Genomic DNA, 21,755 nt, shown 5'->3' on the forward strand with positions numbered 1-21,755 from the left:
CCGCTAATCAGCTACAGCTCACAGCTGCTACTCAGCGCCATTGTTCTTAAGTGGATGATAAGCAGGCGGCAGACAGAGGGATCAAGCAGATCCCTATCCAGAAACCGCGTACAAATGTGGGCAGGTGCCCAGGTTGATCTCAGGTAATCACACCAGCCCTGTTCAGTCTGCTTAAATCCAACTCCCCGGTTCGTTTGGGGAGGTGCGAATGCGCAGTTGAACTCTGGCGCGGATCAAAAAAACAAAATCTGGGCCTCAAACTGAATTCCAACCGGAGATCGCTCCAAAAAGAGGAAGCAGACTACAGCGCAAGGCATTCTGGGTAATGTTGGGAATAAAGGATTCTGTGTGTTCCTCTATCTGTTTCATCTACTTCAGGGGTGGCCAAGTCCAGTCCTCGAGAGCCACCATCCTGCAAGTTTCAGATGCATCCCTGCTTCAACACACCTGAATCAAATGACTGGCTCGTTATCAGGCCTCTGTAGAGCTGATCCCGGTCTGTTGGAGTAAGGATACTTCTAAAACTTGCAGGATGGTGGCTCTTGAGGACTGGACTTGGCCACCCCTGAACTTGCATGCTGCTATCTACACACATGCACACACATACGCACACGCTCTGGAACGCCCTCTTTAGGACCTCGTTTACATAGAGGCCAACTAAAGGAATCAGAAACTGTTGTTATGTGTCAGTTTTGATGTGTTTTCCCATAAGAAAAACATGACAATGGATCAGTGCTGCACTTTAGTCTTAATAAATGGAATTCATGAATCCAACTCACTGACTCTTCTTGAACCTCAGACATCATGAACCCAGCTGGAGGAAGGATCATCTCCAACAGTAAACACAACCAAAACAAACTACCGTATCTAATGCTAGTATGAGAAATGACTCATGGTCCTTATGAGGTATTAAAAAGCCTACTGCTAGTGAGCGGTAGCTTGTAGCTAGTTAGCTAGCTAGCTAGTTTTTTTGTATCTATCGTGGGAAAGCGGAAATTTATCAGCAGTTTGCTGGATGACTTGTGTCTTTGCCACTGACTAACTTCCTTTGCCAACTCACACAATGCTAAATGCAGTCTGGGCAGAACAGTTGGGCACTGCTGCTAAATAAAATATGTGATTTTCTTTAATATAGTTGAACACCACACGCTCAACCAATATCAGATCAACACTCTTTCTCATAATCAAGTAGGCCATAACGTGATCATAGCATTGCAGTTTTGTATTACAAGACATTTTTTTATTATCGTATTAGGCAATTGTTATTGAACCCGTCAGGGGAAAAAAAAACACACACAGGAAGTAGCTCATCCTGTTTCTATTAAAACTAATCATCCCTTTTTGAATCAAATTGTTGAAACGACCTGAGTTTTCCGTGACATTGTAATGTGGTGCGGAGGCACCTGTGCAAACAGAGGCGAGAGGCCGTGTGCAGAGCACAGCTGCATAATCGAGCAGATTTAAGACTCTAATCTCCTTTGTGTTCTCGCCGTTCGGTGCTCTGTGTTCACATTCCGTTTCGGTGATTTCCTTTGAGGTGGCAGCTGAAACAAAAGGCTGATAGCTGCACAGATCACAAGAAGAAAGCCAAACCCGATCATCCTTCAAATCTGATTCCAGCATACTCTCCCCTTCCTTAGGCTGCTAAATATCTTTGTCTCGCCTCCCTCTTCTTTCCACAAGATAAGCACTTTTCTCTCGCTCTTTCTCTCTCTATATATATATCAGAAGCAGAAGTTGAACAATGACATGCATGACTGTAATACATTGTAATCTAAGGGACATCTACTTCATACCTCAGAGCGCAGACAGGAGCCGTGCCAAGCTCGGTGCACGTCGTATTTGCAATTATGATCCCCAGAAGCCTTCTTCAAGATTATTTAAATGCATAATTAGTGACGGATTAATTACATTTTCTACATTGATTCTGATTAGATGTGATGAAAACTTTGGGTTTAATCAACCTTGCAGCACCTAAGGAGTTCGGTTTGAGTTTGATGTCGGGTTTAAAATTAGTTCAGACGTAATTAAAAATCAGATTCGCATGACTATCATTACTGCTTATGCTTGCGTGAAGGCAAATCTTTTTTTTTTTATGTGTAAAATGCAGCAGAAGAAGAGTTTTTTTTTTCTTTTCTTTCTGTGATCCATGTGAAATACACACAACTGAAATAACTTGAGGGTCTGAGCTAAGTGAAAATCAGTTCCAGTGCACACTACTCTCAGTGGGTGTGCAATGTAAATATATTCTGCTCTAATGAGGCGAATGAATTCAGTGTGTTTTGTTCAGAGCTGCTATACCTTTTGGGAAACAGTTTTTTTTTTGTTGTTTTTTTTTCATGGCTCCTCTGATGTTGCTAAAAGAAAGAAGTTATGCACTGCAACTGATAAAAGAAAACTGGCGCTGTCTGCTGATTTCAAATACAGCTTCATTGATCTGCAGGGAGTCAGCTGAAAGTTAAAGTTCATTTAGTTGCACTTTATGTTCTAAGCTGCCTTGGCTTCTGTAAAAGTTCCTCAAAATGTGGAAGTGCTGTGATAAAATATTTCCTCCTCAAGGATTCTTCTTTTGCTCTTTGTGCCTTAAATGTTGCAGATCAACAAACATTACGAGACAAAAACAGGAGTTAGTATGAACTGCTTTTTTTTTTTTTTTAATTCATGTATAAAGCGAAAATCCATCCAAACCAGCTTGGCTCTATGTGAAAAAGTAATCCTCTAATGACTTGGTCACTCCAATTTGCCACAATGTCTGGAATAACAATGAGTAGAGGGATTTTGGCCCGTTCTTCTGGAGAATTATTTTAACTAGAGTGTTTTCAAGAATGCTCCATACCATGTCACAAGGTTTTCCATTGGATTTAGGTCCAGACTTTAACTAGGCCACTCCAAGTCCCTTCTGTTAGATGTGGGCTTGATGGTACACTAGGGATAACTTTCTCACTTTTTCGGTGGTCTCTTTGGTCAGTTGGCATTTTGACGTTGGGAGTCTCCCATGGATGCTGTTTTCACCCAGTCTCTTTCTTATGATTATGTCACAGACTCTGACCTTTACGGGAGGTTTGTAGATTTTGTTCCCTGTTTGTTTGTAAGCTCTAGAGCAGTTGGGTAGGGTTAGGCTTAAATAGGTTCTTGATTTTTTTTCATGTCAAGGCATGATGTAGTCCTTTATGATGTCTTTCTGCTTGCTTCATGTTGTCAGACATGTTGTTCTCTTTAAGCAATATCTTCATTCTGGCAGTAACGACGCCTTGGTGTGGCTGGTGAAATTGAACTCAAGTTTCCAGAAATATACTTTCCTAGAGTTAAATCAAAGGAGGACCATTACTTTTTGTGATGATCCTGACCCATTGAATTGTGACGGCACAGCTAATCTGTTCCATAACTGTATATTTAACACTCCATCCGACCTTTTCTGTCCTTCCAGTGGATGAAGACACAGAGGACAGCTACCGGTCAGGCCTCGAGTCAATGTCCACGAGCGGCGACCTCAGCCTAAGCGGCGGGCTGGTTGACGACAAACAGAAAGACGGTGCCCTGGGGGGGCCGAAGGAAACCAAGAGCGTGGACAAGGAGAAAGACAAGGACAAGAACAAACCAAAGAAGGGTGTGCTGAGGGGCCTGGGTGAGATGTTCAGGTAAGAACACCAGAAGCCCGAAGCTATGCTCCCACACAACACCGACACCCTGACACGCATCGTTCGCGTTGCCCTGAGCACCGATCGCTGTTTGTTTAATTCCACTCAACACGTTCAGCAGTGGATCATACAGACTGAATACATTCTCTGGATGTTGCCAGCGCTAATCAGGGACCCTTTTCCTTGAACCCTGTGAGATGCTGGAGAGATGGAGCGACGGGGGCGGGGTGTTGGTATCGACCTCAAGGGCCTTTGGCACTTTAGAGCCAGATTATTTTTAATAAGGGCAACATGTTTTATTCATAATCCCACGTGCACAGGCCTTCTATCCACATCGCTCAGCATTGGTTAACCAGCAGACATTGTTCAGAGCCCGTGCGAGCGCTAATGGGGAGGGGCCCGAACGTCGCTTGGGGAATTAAAGACCTTTGGAGATGTTAAAAATCGACTTTGAATCTGTTGCCTCTTCCTGACTCGAACAGCTTCTGTTTCAACATGGAGCTGCAGGATTCCAGCAAAAGCACATAATTTAATTCTTCTCTCTGAATCTTTTTGCTACTGTTATCCAACCACAGAGGATTCTTTATATGCAGGAAATCCAATAGCAGGGATTTATTCCGAATTAAACCCAAAGTGACTCTCCTGGTTTCCACTATTGTCTTTCCCTTGTGAACTCTTGGAAATATCTGGCCAAATTAAATGACACATCTACATTGTGATCTTGTCTTTGCAATCATAAACATCAACGTGTGTTTTTCCAATTTTGAGAAGATTTTTTAAAAACCTCATCATTGTCAATCTGAGTTGTTTTTTAAATTGCCATGTTTCTGTCAAGTTAATTTATTTTTGTAATTCAAATTTGTGCAACTATATGGTCAGTGGATGCCACACTTCTCATATTTGTATTGTTTAAGGTTTTTTTAATCTGTCTAACATTTCCTACCCATTTAATTGCAATATGAAAAAATTTAATTAAAAAAAAGAAGATACTCTCACAAGGCACCGTACTTCAGAAGTTCTGTGATCATTGTCATTGTATTCTTGAAGTCTTTATATATAAGCCCCCCTCATGTTTAGATACAAGCGAGATTAGAGCATTTAAATGATGCACATTAAAAACATTTGCTTTCAATCACAGACTGACTATCGACGCAGAAGCATTCCCAGACTTGCACTCGAATAAAACTCACATCCTGCAGGTATCAATTCAGCATTCCAGTTGCATGACAAACTTCCGATGGAGTTCCATTAATATTTCGGTTCTCTGCACATTTTAATATGGCATAAATTAACGGCGAAGGCGCTCCCCACCGCTATCGCGCCGTAAGTTGTTTTCATGTGGATTACCTTAATAGGATTAGTTAGCATATCACTGGGAAAAGCACAGAACTCCAAACAAAAGACGACAAGCGTGTTTCCAGGTCACAACTGACGAACGTGCAGGGGTGGGGGCTTGTTTGTTTTGAATGATTTCAGTTTTGAACATTTCATGTTTTGTTTTTTTTTTTTTACTTTTTATGGTTGCTCAGTTGTCATTTCAAGGTTTGGCAACAATATACAAGTGACACACCAGGCAAAAGCACAAACACGCAGAGATGTTTCTTCTTTTTTTTTTCAGGAACTGCAGAACATTTGAATAGAGGTAGCAATTTGAGCCAGAGGTCTGACACTTTGACATGCAATCAGTGCTGTGGGCAAAGCTTAAATCTTTCTGAGTAGCTATGTGCTGCTGGTGATTTTCCCTGTGCATGTGGGCCCGGTACATGCCCTCCTTGGCCTCATCATCGTTCTTCATTATCTTTGAGTGCCACAGTCACTTAAGAGTTGGCATGCTGCGGGCTGCTGTGACACTCCCTCTGCTCTGTGCGTTTAACGGCAGACCCCGCACTTCCTGAATACAAAGAGGGAGACCTGCGAACCTACGACGGCGTGTCAAGGCCACTGTGTAAAAGATGTGGATATTTCTGGGCGTGAAAAGTTAAAAATTTGCTTTAAAAATCTAGGAAATTTTGAGATTAATCCCAGAAAATTTTCTAGAAAAATCTTAGAAATGTCTGGGTTTGAAAACTAAAAAAAAAACTAAAAAAATAAAAAAATGTAAATTTAAATTTAAATTTTCTCAAATTTTTAACAAAGTATTTTTAACTTGAAAGTCAAGAATTTGCTTGGAAGAAATCTGAAATGTTTAAAATTGATCTCAGAAAATTTCTATAAAAAATAACTAAATAAATTCTAGAAAAAAAAAAGGAAATTTCTGAGTTTGATAAGTTGAACATTTTTTACTTTTGGAAATTTTCTGAATGTCAGTTTTTGACTTGAGTTTGAGTTTTCATACTTTGAGTCATATTTCTTATTTTTGGAAAATTTCTGAGATCAATCTAAAACATTTTGAGTTTTTTCAAAAACATTTCTGAGATTAATTCCCAAAATGTGAGTTTTTTTAATGTCTTTTTTTGTGTTTCCTCCTATCTTCAATGACACTGATACGCTGCCGTAGTGAACCAGCCTGACTGAGCCTCAAAGTTTCGGCGTCGTCTCCCAACAACTTCTACTTCATGTCAATTTCCAGCTTAAATCCTATAAAACTCCTCACGCCATCTTAATGTCTTCTCTTCGTTTTTCTCCCTTTCCTCCTGACAGTTTTAAAAACTTAACAATGGCAAAGAACTGAGGTGAAAATAAACGCTTCTCGCCGGGTGCAACAACAAAACACTAAGTGCTGTGAAATGCCTGGCGGTCAGGAGGGAGGATAGAGAATCAAAGTGTCATATCTGTCTGTTGTGTGTCTCGCTTTTAGCAATTCCGCCGAAAGTTTTGTTTGATTTCAGGGAGGAGAAAGTTTCGCTGCTCATGACAAAGGCTTCGGCTGACAGGGGAAGGAAAACGCTCCTTGAAGGCTCGCGCTTCGCGGGCGGAATTCATAGCGGTGATTTTCACATTCGGGTGTCTCAGCGTTGCATCAAAACATCAAAAAGACATCCTGATTAGGTTAATCCTTTGTGCTGCTTGTCTGCGTGGTTTTCATCAGCACGAGTTGGACAGCCCGCCGCGTCTCCCAGATGCATGCCTTCCACACGTTCTGCCTCTCAGGATCTTCAAGGAGTTTTGCAGCACGCTGCAGTTTGAGCTCATTTGCATGCAGGCCTTTTTGGACGGCCTGATGAACGTGTTGTGCACGTCCGCCTAATGGACAGGCTGATTGGGAGTGCATTAACGTTGGTGCCACGAGAAAAGGAGGGCCGCCTAATACATAGGAGTTCAGGGGAAGAAGAGGTGGAATGCAAAAAAAAAAAAGAAAGAGTTGAGTGCAAGAATGTATAAAGTTGTGTTGTACAGAAAGATAGAATGACTAAAGCTGAAAGTCATGCTGGGTCTTTCTGGATTCTTTTCTCAATACATTACAGGTAATCAAAAAGTCATTTGGCTCAAAAAGTGAAACATGTACGCCATAGTGTTTTACTAAACACAGAGTGAGGTGTTTTACTTTCTGCCTTTTGTCACATTTAACTCTGCAAACTTCTCAGAGCTTATAATCTGAAACCAGACCGAGGTATGTAGAACATAGTTAGCCAAGTTCAGTCAGTGTGAACATCCACTTTCTAATTTAAGTTCATGTCTGGACTTTAAACGTGCACTATGTAACTTTTACTAAAAAAAAAAAAAAAGAAGAAGAAGAAGAAATATTTGTTAAAACTGTCACCATGTGGTGAAAGTACATTGAGACACTGGAGAAAGTTGAGCTCTTCTGCCTTCTCCACGTGTTCCTACTGCACAAATATCCCACTCCGTCAGAAACATCCAATCAGAGGCATGAGGAGGGTCTTAGCACTGTCAATCATGCTTGTGTACAAGCTAAACAATTTTCCTGCAGCAGTGAGTTGTTTTTCACCGTTGTACATGTACACAAAGTTAATTGACAGCGCTAAGGCCCTCCTCCTGGCTCTGATTGGTTGTTTTTGACCAGGAGCAGTGCATTTCTTCAGAAGCTCAGGGAGGGAGTGAAGGAGATGGATCTTTTCACAGATTATCTGTCTCATAAACATGATCAACTTTTGTGACTCGAATGAAAAACGTCCCCCAGAGCATGATGCCGCCACCACCATGTTTCACTGTAAAATGCCTCAGAATGATGCCAGTTTGCCAGCGCACTGCTAGTTTCTATTTTCTCTAATTAATCTGTCAACTTTTCACATGACAGCTGTTTGACTGAACATCTGCTCTTGAAATGATTGAAACAAGTGGACTGAAATGACCTCTGAAGTCGAGCGAAGGTTATCAGAATAAACAGAGTTCTGTTTTTGCTTTAAGTTTAACACTTCTTTTATGTTTCTTTCATTTTTTCCCCAAGCAGTATGGACATTTTTGCACTGTAAGCAACCCAGTAGACTTCTCTATAGTCTTATGAATGGGCTGGACTCTGCATGTTTGCGTGCAGCAGATAAAAACAGCCCTGGGCAGCGATGCATCAGTATTATTCTAAGGATGCCCGTTACATGCATGTTGTCACAGTGTACGTGTCTGCATTCATTAGGCTACAGGGGCCACATGGGGACACATTATCCCCCCTAACCACTATGCTTTATTATTTATGTCCTTTCTAGTGGATAACACGTGATCGTTACCTTCCAGTCCGATCAGGATTGTTTCCATGTCCGCAGCTCAGCCCAGGGCCGCGTTGGCATGCTATCGCACAATGTTGCCTGTAGAACTCCCTTCAACGGGACTAATGAGGTGTTGTTTATCTGCTCTGTGACTGACTGACCTCTTCCATCAGAGCCCCAAACTCCATCACTTGGTGTGAAAGTGTGTCACGTCTACGAACATGCACCAAATAAAGGAAGCAAATGGGCGTGCGGATCATCCACGCTGCAAAAACGCAAAACCTAACCCAATATTTTTTGGTACAGTTTCTAATAAATACCTTGGTGTGCTTGAAAAAAGACAAAACTAACTTACAAGTAACTTTTCAGCAGCATATGAGCTGGTTTTAAGGCAATAATTCCTTGTTCTTGTTTCAATGGCGGATTATTTCACTAAAACGTGGGAAAAATTTATTGTTGTAAGTGAAATAATTTACATGTAGTTTCAGCCAAGCTACAAAGCTAACGCTCCACTGCAAAAACATAAGTATTTGTTCAGACTAGTTTCTAGTGCAATATTGAAATAAAAATACAAGTAGCTTTTCAACAAGATGTGAGCCAATTGTAAGGCAACAATTCCTTAATATTGTTGAGAAAGTACTAGTTCCTCTGGAAGACTATTTCACTAATAACATGGTGAAAATGTCTTGAAATAATCTGCCAGTGGAACTAGAACTTTTTTTTAATGATATTCAAGAATCATTGACTTAAAACAAGCTCCTATATCTTGCTGAAAAGTTACTTGTACATTTTTATTTCCAGTTCACAAACATATTTGCACTAGAAACTAGACTGGAAAAAAATCTTTTTATGTTTTTGCTGTGCAGCGTTAGCTTTGCAGCTTGGGTGAAATCATATATGCATGTACATAATTCACATCCTATATGTGTGATACTTATATATATTTATGAAGATTAAACTTGTATGCATTAATATGCATTCAAACATTTTGTCTTGAACTTTTTTTCTTCTTTTTTTCACTTTGATACATCAGAACAGCAGTAGGGAGACAGGAAGGTGAAGCCAGGGAAAATGCAAAGAAGAGCAGGGAAGGGAAATGGTTTCCACAGAGAGGAGGTGGAGGTGGGGGGCTGGAGGGAGAAAGGGAGCGTGTGCACTGGAGTGAACTGGGGCACCGGGGGAGAATGGAAACCAAGGATGAAAAGCAAAGGGAAACGGGGAAGGAGAGAGGGATGAGAGAAGAGGGGAGCCTTTTTTTTACAGTCAAGCCATCACGCCACTGTCTGCCTGCCTGCCTGCAGGAAGGTTTGGGGGATCTGTGGAGGTGTTTGTACATCTTAATGCAGGATGTTGGGCGAGCGAGCTGCGAGGCGCATGTAGATCCGCGTGTCTGCTCGCGTGTAGTGCCCGTCTGCGTGTGTGGAAATGAAAAAGATTGCTTTAATAGGCTCTGGCATCAACTTCAACCCTTTCTCCCCTGTGTATTCTCACCCACACAGACACACAAACGCACACAGTTTTTTTGTTTTTTTTTTCTTGATTTTTACTACCCTCCCCACCAATCTGATAAGTGGCATGCCTCATGCGGAGCCATCAGCCGACGCTGGAGCTTAGTGTGACAGTTGCAACCCCCTCTCACCCCACCCCCTCTATGTCAGCCCCCTCCTCCCTCACCAATGCGCAGCCCCACTCAAGGCTGCGCAGGGGGACACGGGAGGACCGGGGCGTCGCAGTGAAAGCTGGAGAGGAAGGATGCTCTCTATCCTTCAGCCCCTATTATTCTTATGCGGTGAAGGAGCACGCCTGAAGTGCTGGGAACTGGACCAGAGCAGGACTAAAGCGTGTGTGTGTGTGTGTGTGTTTTTTTTTTTCTGTGCATGCACTAGTACTGCCTGGAATATGGATAACATATTAGAAAAAAGCGTGACCAGCTCGTCTGTGTATATCACTGCAAAAACACAAAATCTCACCAAGGATTTCTGGTCTAGTTTCTAGTGCGGATATCTTCATACACTTTAAATAAGGCAAAACTACCTTAAAGTAACTTGTCAACAAGATATAGGAGCTTGTTAAAAGTAAACTTGTCCTTAATTTTGATTAAAAAAGTAAAAGTATTTATACTTATAATGAAACATTTTTCACACAAAACCTTACCATCTATTTTTCAGTCTAATTTGTAGTGCAAGATACGAGCCTCTTCCAAGTCCATAATTCTTGAATGTTGACTAAAATGTGCTGGTTCTGTTGTATATTTCATTTACAACAAGACCTTTTCCATATTTTATAAGTAAAATAATCTGCCAGTGAAGCTAGTACCTTTTAAAAATTAATATTAAGGAATTATTGATATAAAATAAGCTCCTATATCTTGTTGAAAGGTTATGTTTAAGTTAGTCTCATCTCATTTCAAGTCCACTGAGATATTTGCACTAGAAAATAGACCAAAAAAAACATAAGTAAGATTTTGTGCTTTTGCAGTGCAGCAAGTTCCTCCACGACTCTTCTCTGCTCATGTTGTTAAAAACCAATGATGAATACGCTTGGTTCATCATTACTACACTGCAGTGACACATGTGTTGGTTTCCTGCACACACACACACACACACACACACACACACACACACTCTCTCGGTTTAACACACAAGCCTCTCCGCTTCCCTACGACACGCGCTCGCATATTGTAATATTGTGCCACATTTGATTTGAAGACAGCAATTAGACGCCTCCACATGAGAGCCCTGACATCTGCTGAACGTAATCTGAGAGAAAATGATAATTGTTCTGCTTCTTTTTTTTATTTTTATTTTTTTTCCCCGCCTCACTTATCACAATGTCTGGGCTGAGGTATTAAAGGCAAGCGTGAGGCGCAGCGTCAAGCTGCAGCCTCTGCGTAGCAATGAGTGTCATGTGGAGTTATCTGAACAATGGAGTAATTATATAAGAAGTCATAAAAAAAACCCCACATTTTTAATGTGGATGGTGAAGTGAGCGTAAACAGTAACTTGTATTTGGATAACATTAAGTAAAGTAAACTGAGGGAAATTAGTTTTGTTTTGAATATTTCTTGAACTTTTTTCACTTTTTGTCTCAGTTTGAGTGTAGACTTTTAAAGTTCGAACAAAACAAAGTAGTGAACTTAATGTTTGGTCAATTTTTCAAATAAACATTTAAGAAATGTGACATGCACTTGTGTTCACTCCCAACTTATTCAAACACCAATAAAACAAAATTTAGTCCAATGAAATGGCTTCAGAAGCTAACAAAGTGGAACACTGCAAAAACATAAACTCTTAAGTATTTCACTTAGAACATGAGGAAAAAACTTTTTATAAGTGAAATAATCTGCCAGGGAAACCAGTATTTTATTTTAAATTAATATTGAGGATTTTTATTTATTTATTTTTACTTAAAACAAGCTCATTTATCTTGCTGAAAAGTTATTTTTAATTTAGTTTTGTTTTATTTCAAGTGTACTAAGAAATGTAAACTAGAAACTAGATTTTGGGTTTTTTGCAGTGAAGGTCTATGCCACACCTTAAAACATTTCTTGTCCGCTGCTGGACTGACCAGGCTGGACAAGAAAAGTATTAACTAGTGAAGCAGCCATAATGTCCACGGCTCGTCTGGAGGAGCTACGGAGAACAAATCTCAGGTTGGAGAATCAGTTGTCACGTTACTAAAACTGTTTCCTTGTATGTTCTTTAGAAATGACATCTTTTGAAATAAATTCCTCAATTTCACAAGAACGTTTGTACGCTTACTTGAGATGGTTTTTTGTTCTTGTGAAGAAGACTTGATGATCTTTTTTTTAAAGATTTTTTCTGGCTCTAGTGGGCTTTATTTGATAGTTAATTGACAGGAAAGTGGGTAATGAGAGAGGGGGAAGACATGCAGCAAAGGTCGCCAAGCCCGAGAATCGAACATGCGACAGCTGCATCGAGGACTAAGGCCTCCATATGTGGGATGTGCATCTTGCCCAATAAATACCAAAACATTCCTGAAAACTTCTATCCATTTTTCTAATATGAGTGACCATGCTAGTTTGAAACTACAGCATCTTAGAAAAGTATGTTTTCCTGGTTGATTCGCTGCAAACCAAAAGATGGAAACGCCCCTAATATGCTTTTTTTGGGTGTGTGTGACATTTCAAAAGTTCAGTCAAAATTCACGTGACGATTGGCACATAGCTAGTGTTTATCTAAATACTCTACAAATCTAACCTTTACAGAAGAGAGGCAAGAAAAAAAGCTACTGTAGAACCATAAGCTGGTCAGAGGACCTGAATACAGGACAATCCAGGAAGGACACCTGGTAGAGGGTGTGAACGACTCCAGACTGAGGCGTAGTTTCACCTTCCAGCGGAGCAATGTCACCAAGCGTTCAGTCAGAGCAGCAGTGGAAGAGCCTGGATAAAGGCATGCAGTAAGTATCAATGTGATTAAATGGGTCCTCAATGAAAACAAACGCCACATTTTTCCAATTCTTTATTAGTAAGAACTGAATTTTTGGTGTTCCCAAAGAGTGGCACACCACATTCACGAATGCCATGTAAGTTATAAAGTGGCCAAGAATGCGGCATGGGGGGGAACCCAATTAATAAAAATACATGCCCCCAGTGAGGAGATTAGCGACTCAAAAACAAGCCAGTTAAGTAACTAAACTCCAGAGTACAGCATATTAAAGTCAACACAAACGCCTTTGTCTGGTGTTAAATAATTGAATGTAACCATCAGATTGTTGGGGGGTTCAGGACGGGGAGGTGACGGCTAAGCGATTTAGACATGGGGTGAATCAAAGTGATGGGATTAAAAGGAGAGGTTGGATGGGAGGGGAGGAGGGTTTGATTTAACCCACTGTAGAAAAATGAGAGACAGTTCTGTCCGGTTGGGACTTCTCTGCTTTTGGCCACTCAGTGCAAATATGATTGGGCAGCACTGGGCCTCCGTCAGACGGCTCTGGAGTAATTAGGTTTGGAATGCTGCATGCAGTGCTCCGAGATAGACCTAGAAGCACGGAGAGTAGGGGTGTGTGTGTGTGTGTGTGTGAGAGAACTGAGGTGGTACTGCGCGATGGAGTTAATTGAATCTGAAATCTTGTTGGCCTGAAATGAGATCCGCCGATGTCTCTCACACTGTGTCTCATGCAGAGGGGCTGCAAACATGACTGAATTCATAAAGTGCCTTATTAAAGAGCTGAAATTAAGTGTAGCAGTGCAACTCTTTCATAGTCTACCAGGCCCATAACTGCTAATGATCCAACCCCAACGGAATGTCAACTCAAAGACAATCTCTTTCTTGTTTCGCTCCTCCCTTTGTTGTTCCGTTCCACTTGAGCTTCTATCGCCTCTCCTTTCCTTCGCCATGATTTTACACAGAGTGCATCCAGTGTTTCTTGACTTTCTCCTAATCTATTTGATATTTTCTTTTTTTTTAGGCGAGGAGACACTTTGATCTTATTTCCCACTTTGGGCTGGAATCTCTTTGATCAATGTGAGGAAGGCTGCTCAACCTGAAATCTCTCTCCGAGGATAGGCAGGCCGATCCAAAGTTATGAGAAAACATTTTAAAAAAGCTGTACGCTGATCTGAGAAAGGAACGGTTACGTTTTGTTTCTGTAAAACAGTGTGACTAAACCATTAATATCCCCTGTAATAAAGTGTATTAAGCGTCTTCGAAGAGAAAAAAAAAAAAAAGCCCAATAAGCTGAATTAGAGATGCATAGCATGTTTGATATTGCAGAGACAAAGGTGAGAAATGCACAGGAGGGAATCTATTTATTTTCTCCTATGCGCTATGCAAATGAAGTGGGCCGCCTGCTACAGTGGAAGTCATTACTAGTCCGCTCACCAATCTCCTTGGCTCAGAATGTAATGAAACAGAGGCCTTTGGCTGAAATGACCTTTCCCATTGGTGGAGTTCCCTCATGTGCATAGACGCTAACATACATGGTAGATAGTTTGCGGGAGAGACAATCACTGGCAAGGCAAGGAGGAAGAACAAAAGCTCCGAAAATTGCTTTTGAATTGCAAAGATAATATCAATCAACGTTGAATTACATTTCTGATTTCCATCAAAGGCAACCAATTAAAGGCAGGAACCGGATTCCTCTTGCTCTGTCACCGCCTCAACATGTGTTCGGCATGTTAAGAGAAAATGTCTGCATTCTTGTTCCCCCCTCCTCAACAGTCTTCAAAGAGTATGTCGGGGAATGTGAGATTCCTTTTCTTTTTCTTTTTTTTTTGTTGGATCAGAATTTCATTCCTTCCTGTGTTTGTCATGAAGGAATCTTAATTGGTGCCTGGCTTCCATACCATACAGTAACTCACGAGTCTGCGCCCGGTAAAGGTTGTAAGTTTGGGGAGAGAGGGTTTGAATGAATGGCTGAGATGGATAACATGGTCTGGAGCAGCAGATTATTATCAAGGCATGTTCAGACCATTAGTGAATAGGTCGTTGGAGGCTTCGCGCCTCTGTTGTGACTGATGGTCATTTCCTCGCAAAATGACTGATGTCCTCGAATTTTTTACATTTTGTCAAGGCACACTCATAAACAATGTGAACACACTGAAAGGTCAAAAAAGTGTTGACAAAGTTCAAAACAGGGTTATGTTAAAAAACAACAACAATCCCGAGTTGTTTCATCTACCTACAGGGAAAATTGGAAATGGCCTGTATAGCAGTCTTCTAGTCCAGAAGCTCTTCACACTACATTCAATCAAGTACCTGGCCACCGTCAGTGGCAAAATACTTGGGAAAGTACGAAAGTACCACCATCGATGCTTTTGGCACCGATGGTGGCAAGGTACATCATTGTAGCCATAGGTTCTCTGGAACAGTCTAACAGAAGCTCGACTGTCGCCACCAAGAGGTTAGGTGGGTGAAGCGTCTTGCCCGAGAACACTACAACGAACATCCTAGAGTAGATTATTTTTCAAAAATGTCATGTTTGAAGTTTTATTTTGCTCGACTGACAGCAAAAATGCCTCTTTGGACTGCAAAAGTTACAGAAACCTTGAACTGGACCTACAGTAGAAGAGCTGCAGATTAAGTATTATCAAGTGTTGGAATAGCCAAGTCAAAGAATTTGTGGCAAAACTTGACAGTTGTGGTTCAAAGACTCTAGATTTGAGCTGAAGCTCTTTTGGCTCTCTAATGTCCTCTGCTGATCTCTCTACCAGATCAGCAAACCCACCCAAAAGACTCCCAGCTGTAATTGCAGCTAAACGTGACTCAACAAAATATTGACTCAGGGGACGCTGAATACTATCTAACACATACAATCCCAGTAACATACACAGGTTTGTGCTTTTTATATCAGTAAATGTGAAAAAAGGTTCAAGGGGTAAAGATTCTCTAGCAACTCACTGCCAACTTGCTACCCCAGTGGGATATGAGCAGCTTAGAGGCATAGAGAAGAGTATTGTGCTGCATGTTTTAATATTTATTTGTGGAATGATTTTGCAATCAGCAGATATACTTTTCGGATTTAGCCATTTCTTTCCAGTACTTGCTCTTGTCATTTTGAAATTCTGAGTGCAGCTTGTTTAGCTCTTCTCAAAGGTGTTTTAAGATGACTAATTCAGATTTAGGAGGACTGTCCCGAGTTATTTATCTAACCCTTCATCCTCTGGACTCCTGCTTTTGCTCATCCTCACTTTGTGCACCATCACAGTCACTCCACCTCCCTTCTTTTCTTTCCATATATCCTGACACAACCGCCCATCCCTTCCTGTTTCACCGCTGCCCTGGAGATTCATCACGGCATTGACAGAAAGACCTCTCCCGTCTTCCTCGGAATGCTTGGAGGGATGTATGTCACGGCTCGGCAGTTCTGCTGTCTCCGATCTCCAACGGTCTCACATGCGATGCTTGGGCCGATGCTCGTTCATGCCTGTATTTCAGTCTGACTGTTATGAGATGAGCTGACTGGCCTTCCCCCCATTTCCCACCACCTCTCCTTTAGGTTGAAAGTCAGGCATTTGAGCGGCACAAAGCACATTTGTCTCTAGACTCGTCAGCATTAAACTTAGTTTGCAAACAAGAATCAACAGAAGAGAACTATCTTGGAAAATTATCTTAATCAACTTGTTGTTTTCATAAAAAAAGGTATTTTGTTTGATGCGAAAGCAAATCTAGTTGAATTTCCAAATCTTTCACATAAAATTCTCCACCTCTGAAACTGCATTTCCAATAACCCACAACGTTGTGGAAGTTGAAATTATGTAAATAAATTTGCTTAATGGAAACTCGCCAATTTTGGAAAAAACACACGCTTGTTGGTAAAAGTTTTTGTGCCAGGATGAGGTGGTCTTTGGCCATATTAAAACAGATATATTATGCAAAACTACAATGGAAGTTTGACATTAGCAGAATATAGAAAAATATTTTTCTCATATATGCAATGAAAATGTGGCTTGAGACATCTTGCAAAGAAGCTTCACTAACTGGCAGACTTGCTTTTCCATCATCTACCACTGACGTCTGTCACCTGAGAGCTGAATGCTTGTGGACGAGGCATGTGGCAGAAGTCTAGCTGAGGACACAGACTGCAGTAGTGATCAAAATGGCCCATTAGGAATGCAGTGTGCTGTTCTCTATCTAGGTCACAGCCTGAGCCACCTACTCCAGGTCTTCCCCAGAGACCTCACCATGCTGCCCATCTCCACCCTATCTCCACCCCATCCCAGCACCCTGTGTGGAAGTGCATGATTGGGGCATTAGCTTACCACCGGGGCGTGTGTCTATCAGGGAATATGAGCTTGTGTGACTTTCTGTTTCCTGGACAGGCTGTGCCTAACAAGGATACTTGATAGCTGTTCATGTTTCACTGTTTATCTGACTCTAATTTGACAGAAGCAAAGGATGACTGAAATAGTAATTCACATAGAGTACCTAGCAAGAGTTTTAGTAGTCCTTGACTGGCTAAAAGTCACAAACAGATGTGGGGTAAGATGATACAAGGATTTTTTATGTTTCTACTTGTAAAATAAAATAAAAAATATGTGAAAAAACCCCCACTTCCCTACTCAAACAAGATCTTTTTAGAACCGCCTTATGCTGATTTACATCTGCAAGCAAAATAGCTCAATCAGACTCATTGAGGAATGTCTGTGAACAGCAATTTTACCACATATTCTCCATTAAACCAGACATTTTTTTAACATGTTTTCATACAGGATAGCCTACAGGATGCTATATCTATATCCGTCCTTTTTACCTTGTCTACTTTACCCTCTTTGCTGACAAAAAGTTTTCTGTCATAAAGGTAAAACTTATGGCGTGAGCAACATACAGTTTTTCTGTCGACAGATTCTCCCACTTGAGCTGTAGATCTTTGTCGTTGCTTCTTTCCCAGCCTGTATGTTTAGATGAAAGGCCCTGTCTCAATCTGTAGGAATCCTTTTACCAGTCACACACAGGTGAACTCTCTTTTCTAGTTGGGTGACTTCTGGAGCAGTTTTATTTAGAAGTAGAAGTTAATTGTGACTGAATGCACACCACTTTTTCACATTTTTATTTCTAAGTATCCTCTGTATGCTACTGCATGTGAAACAATCCCTGGTAAACAGAGCATTTGTTTTTCGTCCTCTGCTATACCTCAAGGATTTCAAAATTGTCGACATCCAAGTCTTTGTGGAGAGGAATCCACCTCTGGAAAGTTCTACTTCCTCGATACAAACTGTCTAACCTTTGATGGGTATTTAACTCACGACATATTGTTTTCCTTCCACTACTCAACTTTTCACTACTTTCTGTTGGTGCATCACATAAAATCCCAATGTAACGCAGTTAAGTTTGTGCTTGTAATGCGACAAATTAAATAGAAATTCAGGGGGTGTGAATACTTTTTTGAGCCACTGTCTTAATAAATCACACACAAAGCTCACCTTGATACCTGGGGTGTTAACAGAGAGCCTGAAGGTTTTGCAGTAGATTGCCCTTCAGAATCTCTTCCTCACTGTACTCATATACTTCAACTAATGGATTTATGAATGCATTCCGACTGTTTATTTGTGTAGTAATGAGAGGCTTTAATCAGGGTTGCCAGGGACTTGAAACATTCCTCTGAGTGTCTACAAAACAGCCCTCCCCTCATCGCGCACGTCCACACACACATACACACACACACACAATGCAGTGATTTATGAGAAACATTACAGGCAATCATGTCGGGCTGGGCCGTGTCCTAAGCATTGTTCAGCCTGTTTGAAATATGGAAGAGCCACGGTGCCCCCCCTTGATACACAGATTCATAAAGATACAAGCTAGTGCACAACAAACACAGATATACGTTTGGCTTTAGTTTTCTTTAAGTATGAATAATTATAAGAGGACGAATGCGGTACTCTGTAGCTCCCAAATGCTCAAACGTATGTTTTAGTAAGAAACTTCAGACAGACCTCTGCTGCAAACACACTAATAGACTCGCACTTCTTCAGCTCAACAGTCTCTTTGATAGTGATAGTTGTTACTTTAAAGGCAGAGAACATCCTCAGCTATTCGCTCTGATATCATTTCAGTGCCTCAGATGTTGCTGCGGTTTTGTTTATCTCCTTTCTGTCTGGTCTCTGTGGCTAGAAAAAAAAAAGGAAAAAAAAAACATCGTCTCAGTAAGAGCGGATTAACTGGGATGCACAAATTTGTTTTCAAAATGCCCTCCTTGGCATATGTTTTCACAAAAATGACTAAAGAAAGAAACATATTGGACGCCCGTCACCATGGGCCGGGGTGCCACACAATAAAAAACCCCACGGCTCCGTGTGACGGAGCATTCTCCACACGTATTTTGGTTCAGACCATTTCGTCTTTATCTCATTTTTCCTTTCGGGGGTGTTGGATGCGGGGATAAGAAATGCTTATGAAGCTCCGCTTGTCTTTGGCTGCCAATGTCTGCCGACGACCCGACCACCACTGGAACGTAGCTGTTGATCAGGCCATTGGACACGCTCGCAAGCATGAAATCAAAAAGCGGACAACTCAGAAAGATTACTTCTAAAAGAGGAGCTCGAAGATAGAAGGAAAGCACACAGAAACGGAGGGGAACAGAAATGGCACGAAGCGCTGATAGACAGAGCAGAGAAAAATTTCAAGGCAACAAACAATTTCGGAACAGTGCGCTGCAACCACCAGATCCATTCACCTGGCAGAAAATCTTCATTTCTATGTAAACAGGTTGGTAGCAGCAGGGATATTTGTGTAGAAATAGAGCATTTAAATACCATAATTTGACTTGACACACAATGCGCATCTTAGAGTAGTTTCTTTTTCAATATACTTTCAACGGTGAGAGACCGCATGCGATGTTTCTAAAACTGAGCAACATCCAGCATTACGGTTTCGTTCCTGCTCGTCTGGGAAACCTAAGAGGCATAGAAGTTTGTGGCAAGAATCGTTTTCCCTCCGATTCGCCCGTGTCGTCGCCCCCTTACTGGGACTCAGTCTGATGTCATGAATAAATGCATGTCATGCCGCCACGGTGAATAACACGCCGCTTTCCCACCCAGGACGAACCATTCTCAACCTCATCTTCCTTTCCCTCCTTTGTTTTTACTCCACTGCTGAAAGACTTTAGAAGGACTTCACCCCCCAGAGCCGAAGCCAATCATAGAGTCCGGCCCACCACTTCTCTAGAAAGGATTTGGTTGAGTTTGCTCACACCCTTGGCCAAAACACGGGGCTGTCACGGTTGAAATCCCTAAAGTGCCAGACAGTGAATTCTTGTCTAGTCAAATGAGTGATTTCTTTCTTCTAAAAGGTCATTTTTTGTTATGCCAGCCACTGTAACTCATGCATTGAAGGATACATCTAGGCTTGAAGTTGATTTTCTTGTGATGTGTCAAATGCAAGTCTCTTGTGAGAAAGAAGTCTGGCAAAGCAGAAAAAGCTCACACTAACCCTACACCCTTTGGATAATCAGTTCCTCGGGGAAGAAGACAGTGGACTGCAGACTGGCACATTAAGGCAACCTTCTGTTCTTCCTTGACGTTACCCTGCCAGGAAAGCGAATACTTGCATAATGTTCAGGCCAAAGTAAAGATGTGCTTTTTCTTTCTTTTACTTCTTGTCTCTATTTGAGTAATTTTTATTCACTGCAGTTGCTTCAACACACAGCGAGTCAAAAGGTCAGACAAATCAATTCATTTTCCTAATAGGTTGTGGTGTAGATCTGTATTCAGATTCCTACGGTATGACAACCTTAAATGCAAATATTATGCATTTTACAGTATTAACACAGTTTTAACTCGAATGAAAAGCGTAATGTAGAGACAACTCTACAGACCGCTGGAGATAAACTCCAGTCACTCTGGTTATACTACCACTCTTCTTGGCATCTTGTAATACAATCTTTAAACTTTAGGAATGGTTTATTTTAGAAATTAAAATCCCCTTTCGACAATTAGGTTCAAGGTTTTACTGGTCGCAAATCGGATTTGCAAGAATCTGTAATCTGGGTAGAACAATTTAGTTCTGTTTTAACTGGCCCATATGGTGCTGATTTTAAGTCTGACGTTATGGTGATTTACTCAAACTTGGTTTTAAAGGACCTTTGTTCTGTGTAAAATTATCCAGTTCAGTTTTAAGATTATTTTTTTATAGAAAACTTACAATCCACTGGATTGATGGTGAGCTATGGGGGTAGAATTCAACTATTAAAATAGAAAAATACAGCAGTAATCAATTAATTTTAATTGATTACAAATGTAATCAATTAATTACAGCAGTAACCTATTATCCTGTACCTAGGATAATAGGTAAAGGAATGTGGGAGTACTGTGATGTGAGCAGGTCGATATTGAGGCATATATTGCACATATGGTTTAAGAGCTTATGCATCTGATGTAGATTTAAAGCAAAACTGAGCATTACTCTCTCAATTCTTACTGCTTGGTCTGTCATCATAATTGTGACCAGAGCTGAACATTAAATCAAAGGATTTTAAATCATAAAGTGGAGCTGGTCAAATGTAGGCCAGACTATTTCAAAAATGATGAAATTGATCTTTAGGATAGCTGGGTATGAAATTCCTAGAGATGTTATAGCATACACTATGTTCTACAGAGGATCCAAAATGCTCCCAGATAAGCATTTAAGTGTCATTGGTTGGTGTTGTGGCGCTTACAACTCACCATGGAAACAACTAAATAAACACTTATGCTTTATACTTTCACAAATAGGAGACTTAAACATTGTTGAGCCAAAATTACTCACCATCAACATCTCATAAGCTGCCTTTCGATTAAAATTGCTCAAATTGGAGATCTGAAAATAAATTTGTATAATGGAAAAATGGCAATTTAGAAAAAAACAACCTTTTTTTAGGATTAGGTGGTTTTTTGGCTGTATCAAAATTTGGGAATTTTTCACATCACAAATCATACGATCAATAATTGGATGTTGCTGCTGGCAGAAACGTCAAAGAAAACATCAGGAAGTAAGAGGATGAGGGTGTGGCATGTTTTTTTTAATAACTTAACACATGATTTTAGTCGCATTTCTTATTTATTGAAAACATGTTA

At 40.9% G+C, this 21,755-nt stretch overlaps 1 protein-coding gene across 2 annotated transcripts in view; it reads left to right on the forward strand.

The window, feature by feature from the left end:
* Positions 1-21,755, forward strand: part of LOC103143381 (partitioning defective 3 homolog) — a 299,858-nt gene that overhangs the window by 257,371 nt on the left and 20,732 nt on the right. For both annotated transcript variants that reach the window (XM_016675207.1, XM_007559893.2), the window contains one exon: positions 3,428-3,638. In XM_016675207.1, the coding sequence (XP_016530693.1) occupies positions 3,428-3,638 (211 nt within the window). The remainder of the gene's footprint in view (positions 1-3,427; positions 3,639-21,755) is intronic.

This window comes from Poecilia formosa, unplaced genomic scaffold (genome assembly GCF_000485575.1).
Source record: "Poecilia formosa unplaced genomic scaffold, Poecilia_formosa-5.1.2 Scaffold109, whole genome shotgun sequence".
In the NCBI taxonomy this organism is placed as follows: Eukaryota; Metazoa; Chordata; class Actinopteri; order Cyprinodontiformes; family Poeciliidae; genus Poecilia; species Poecilia formosa.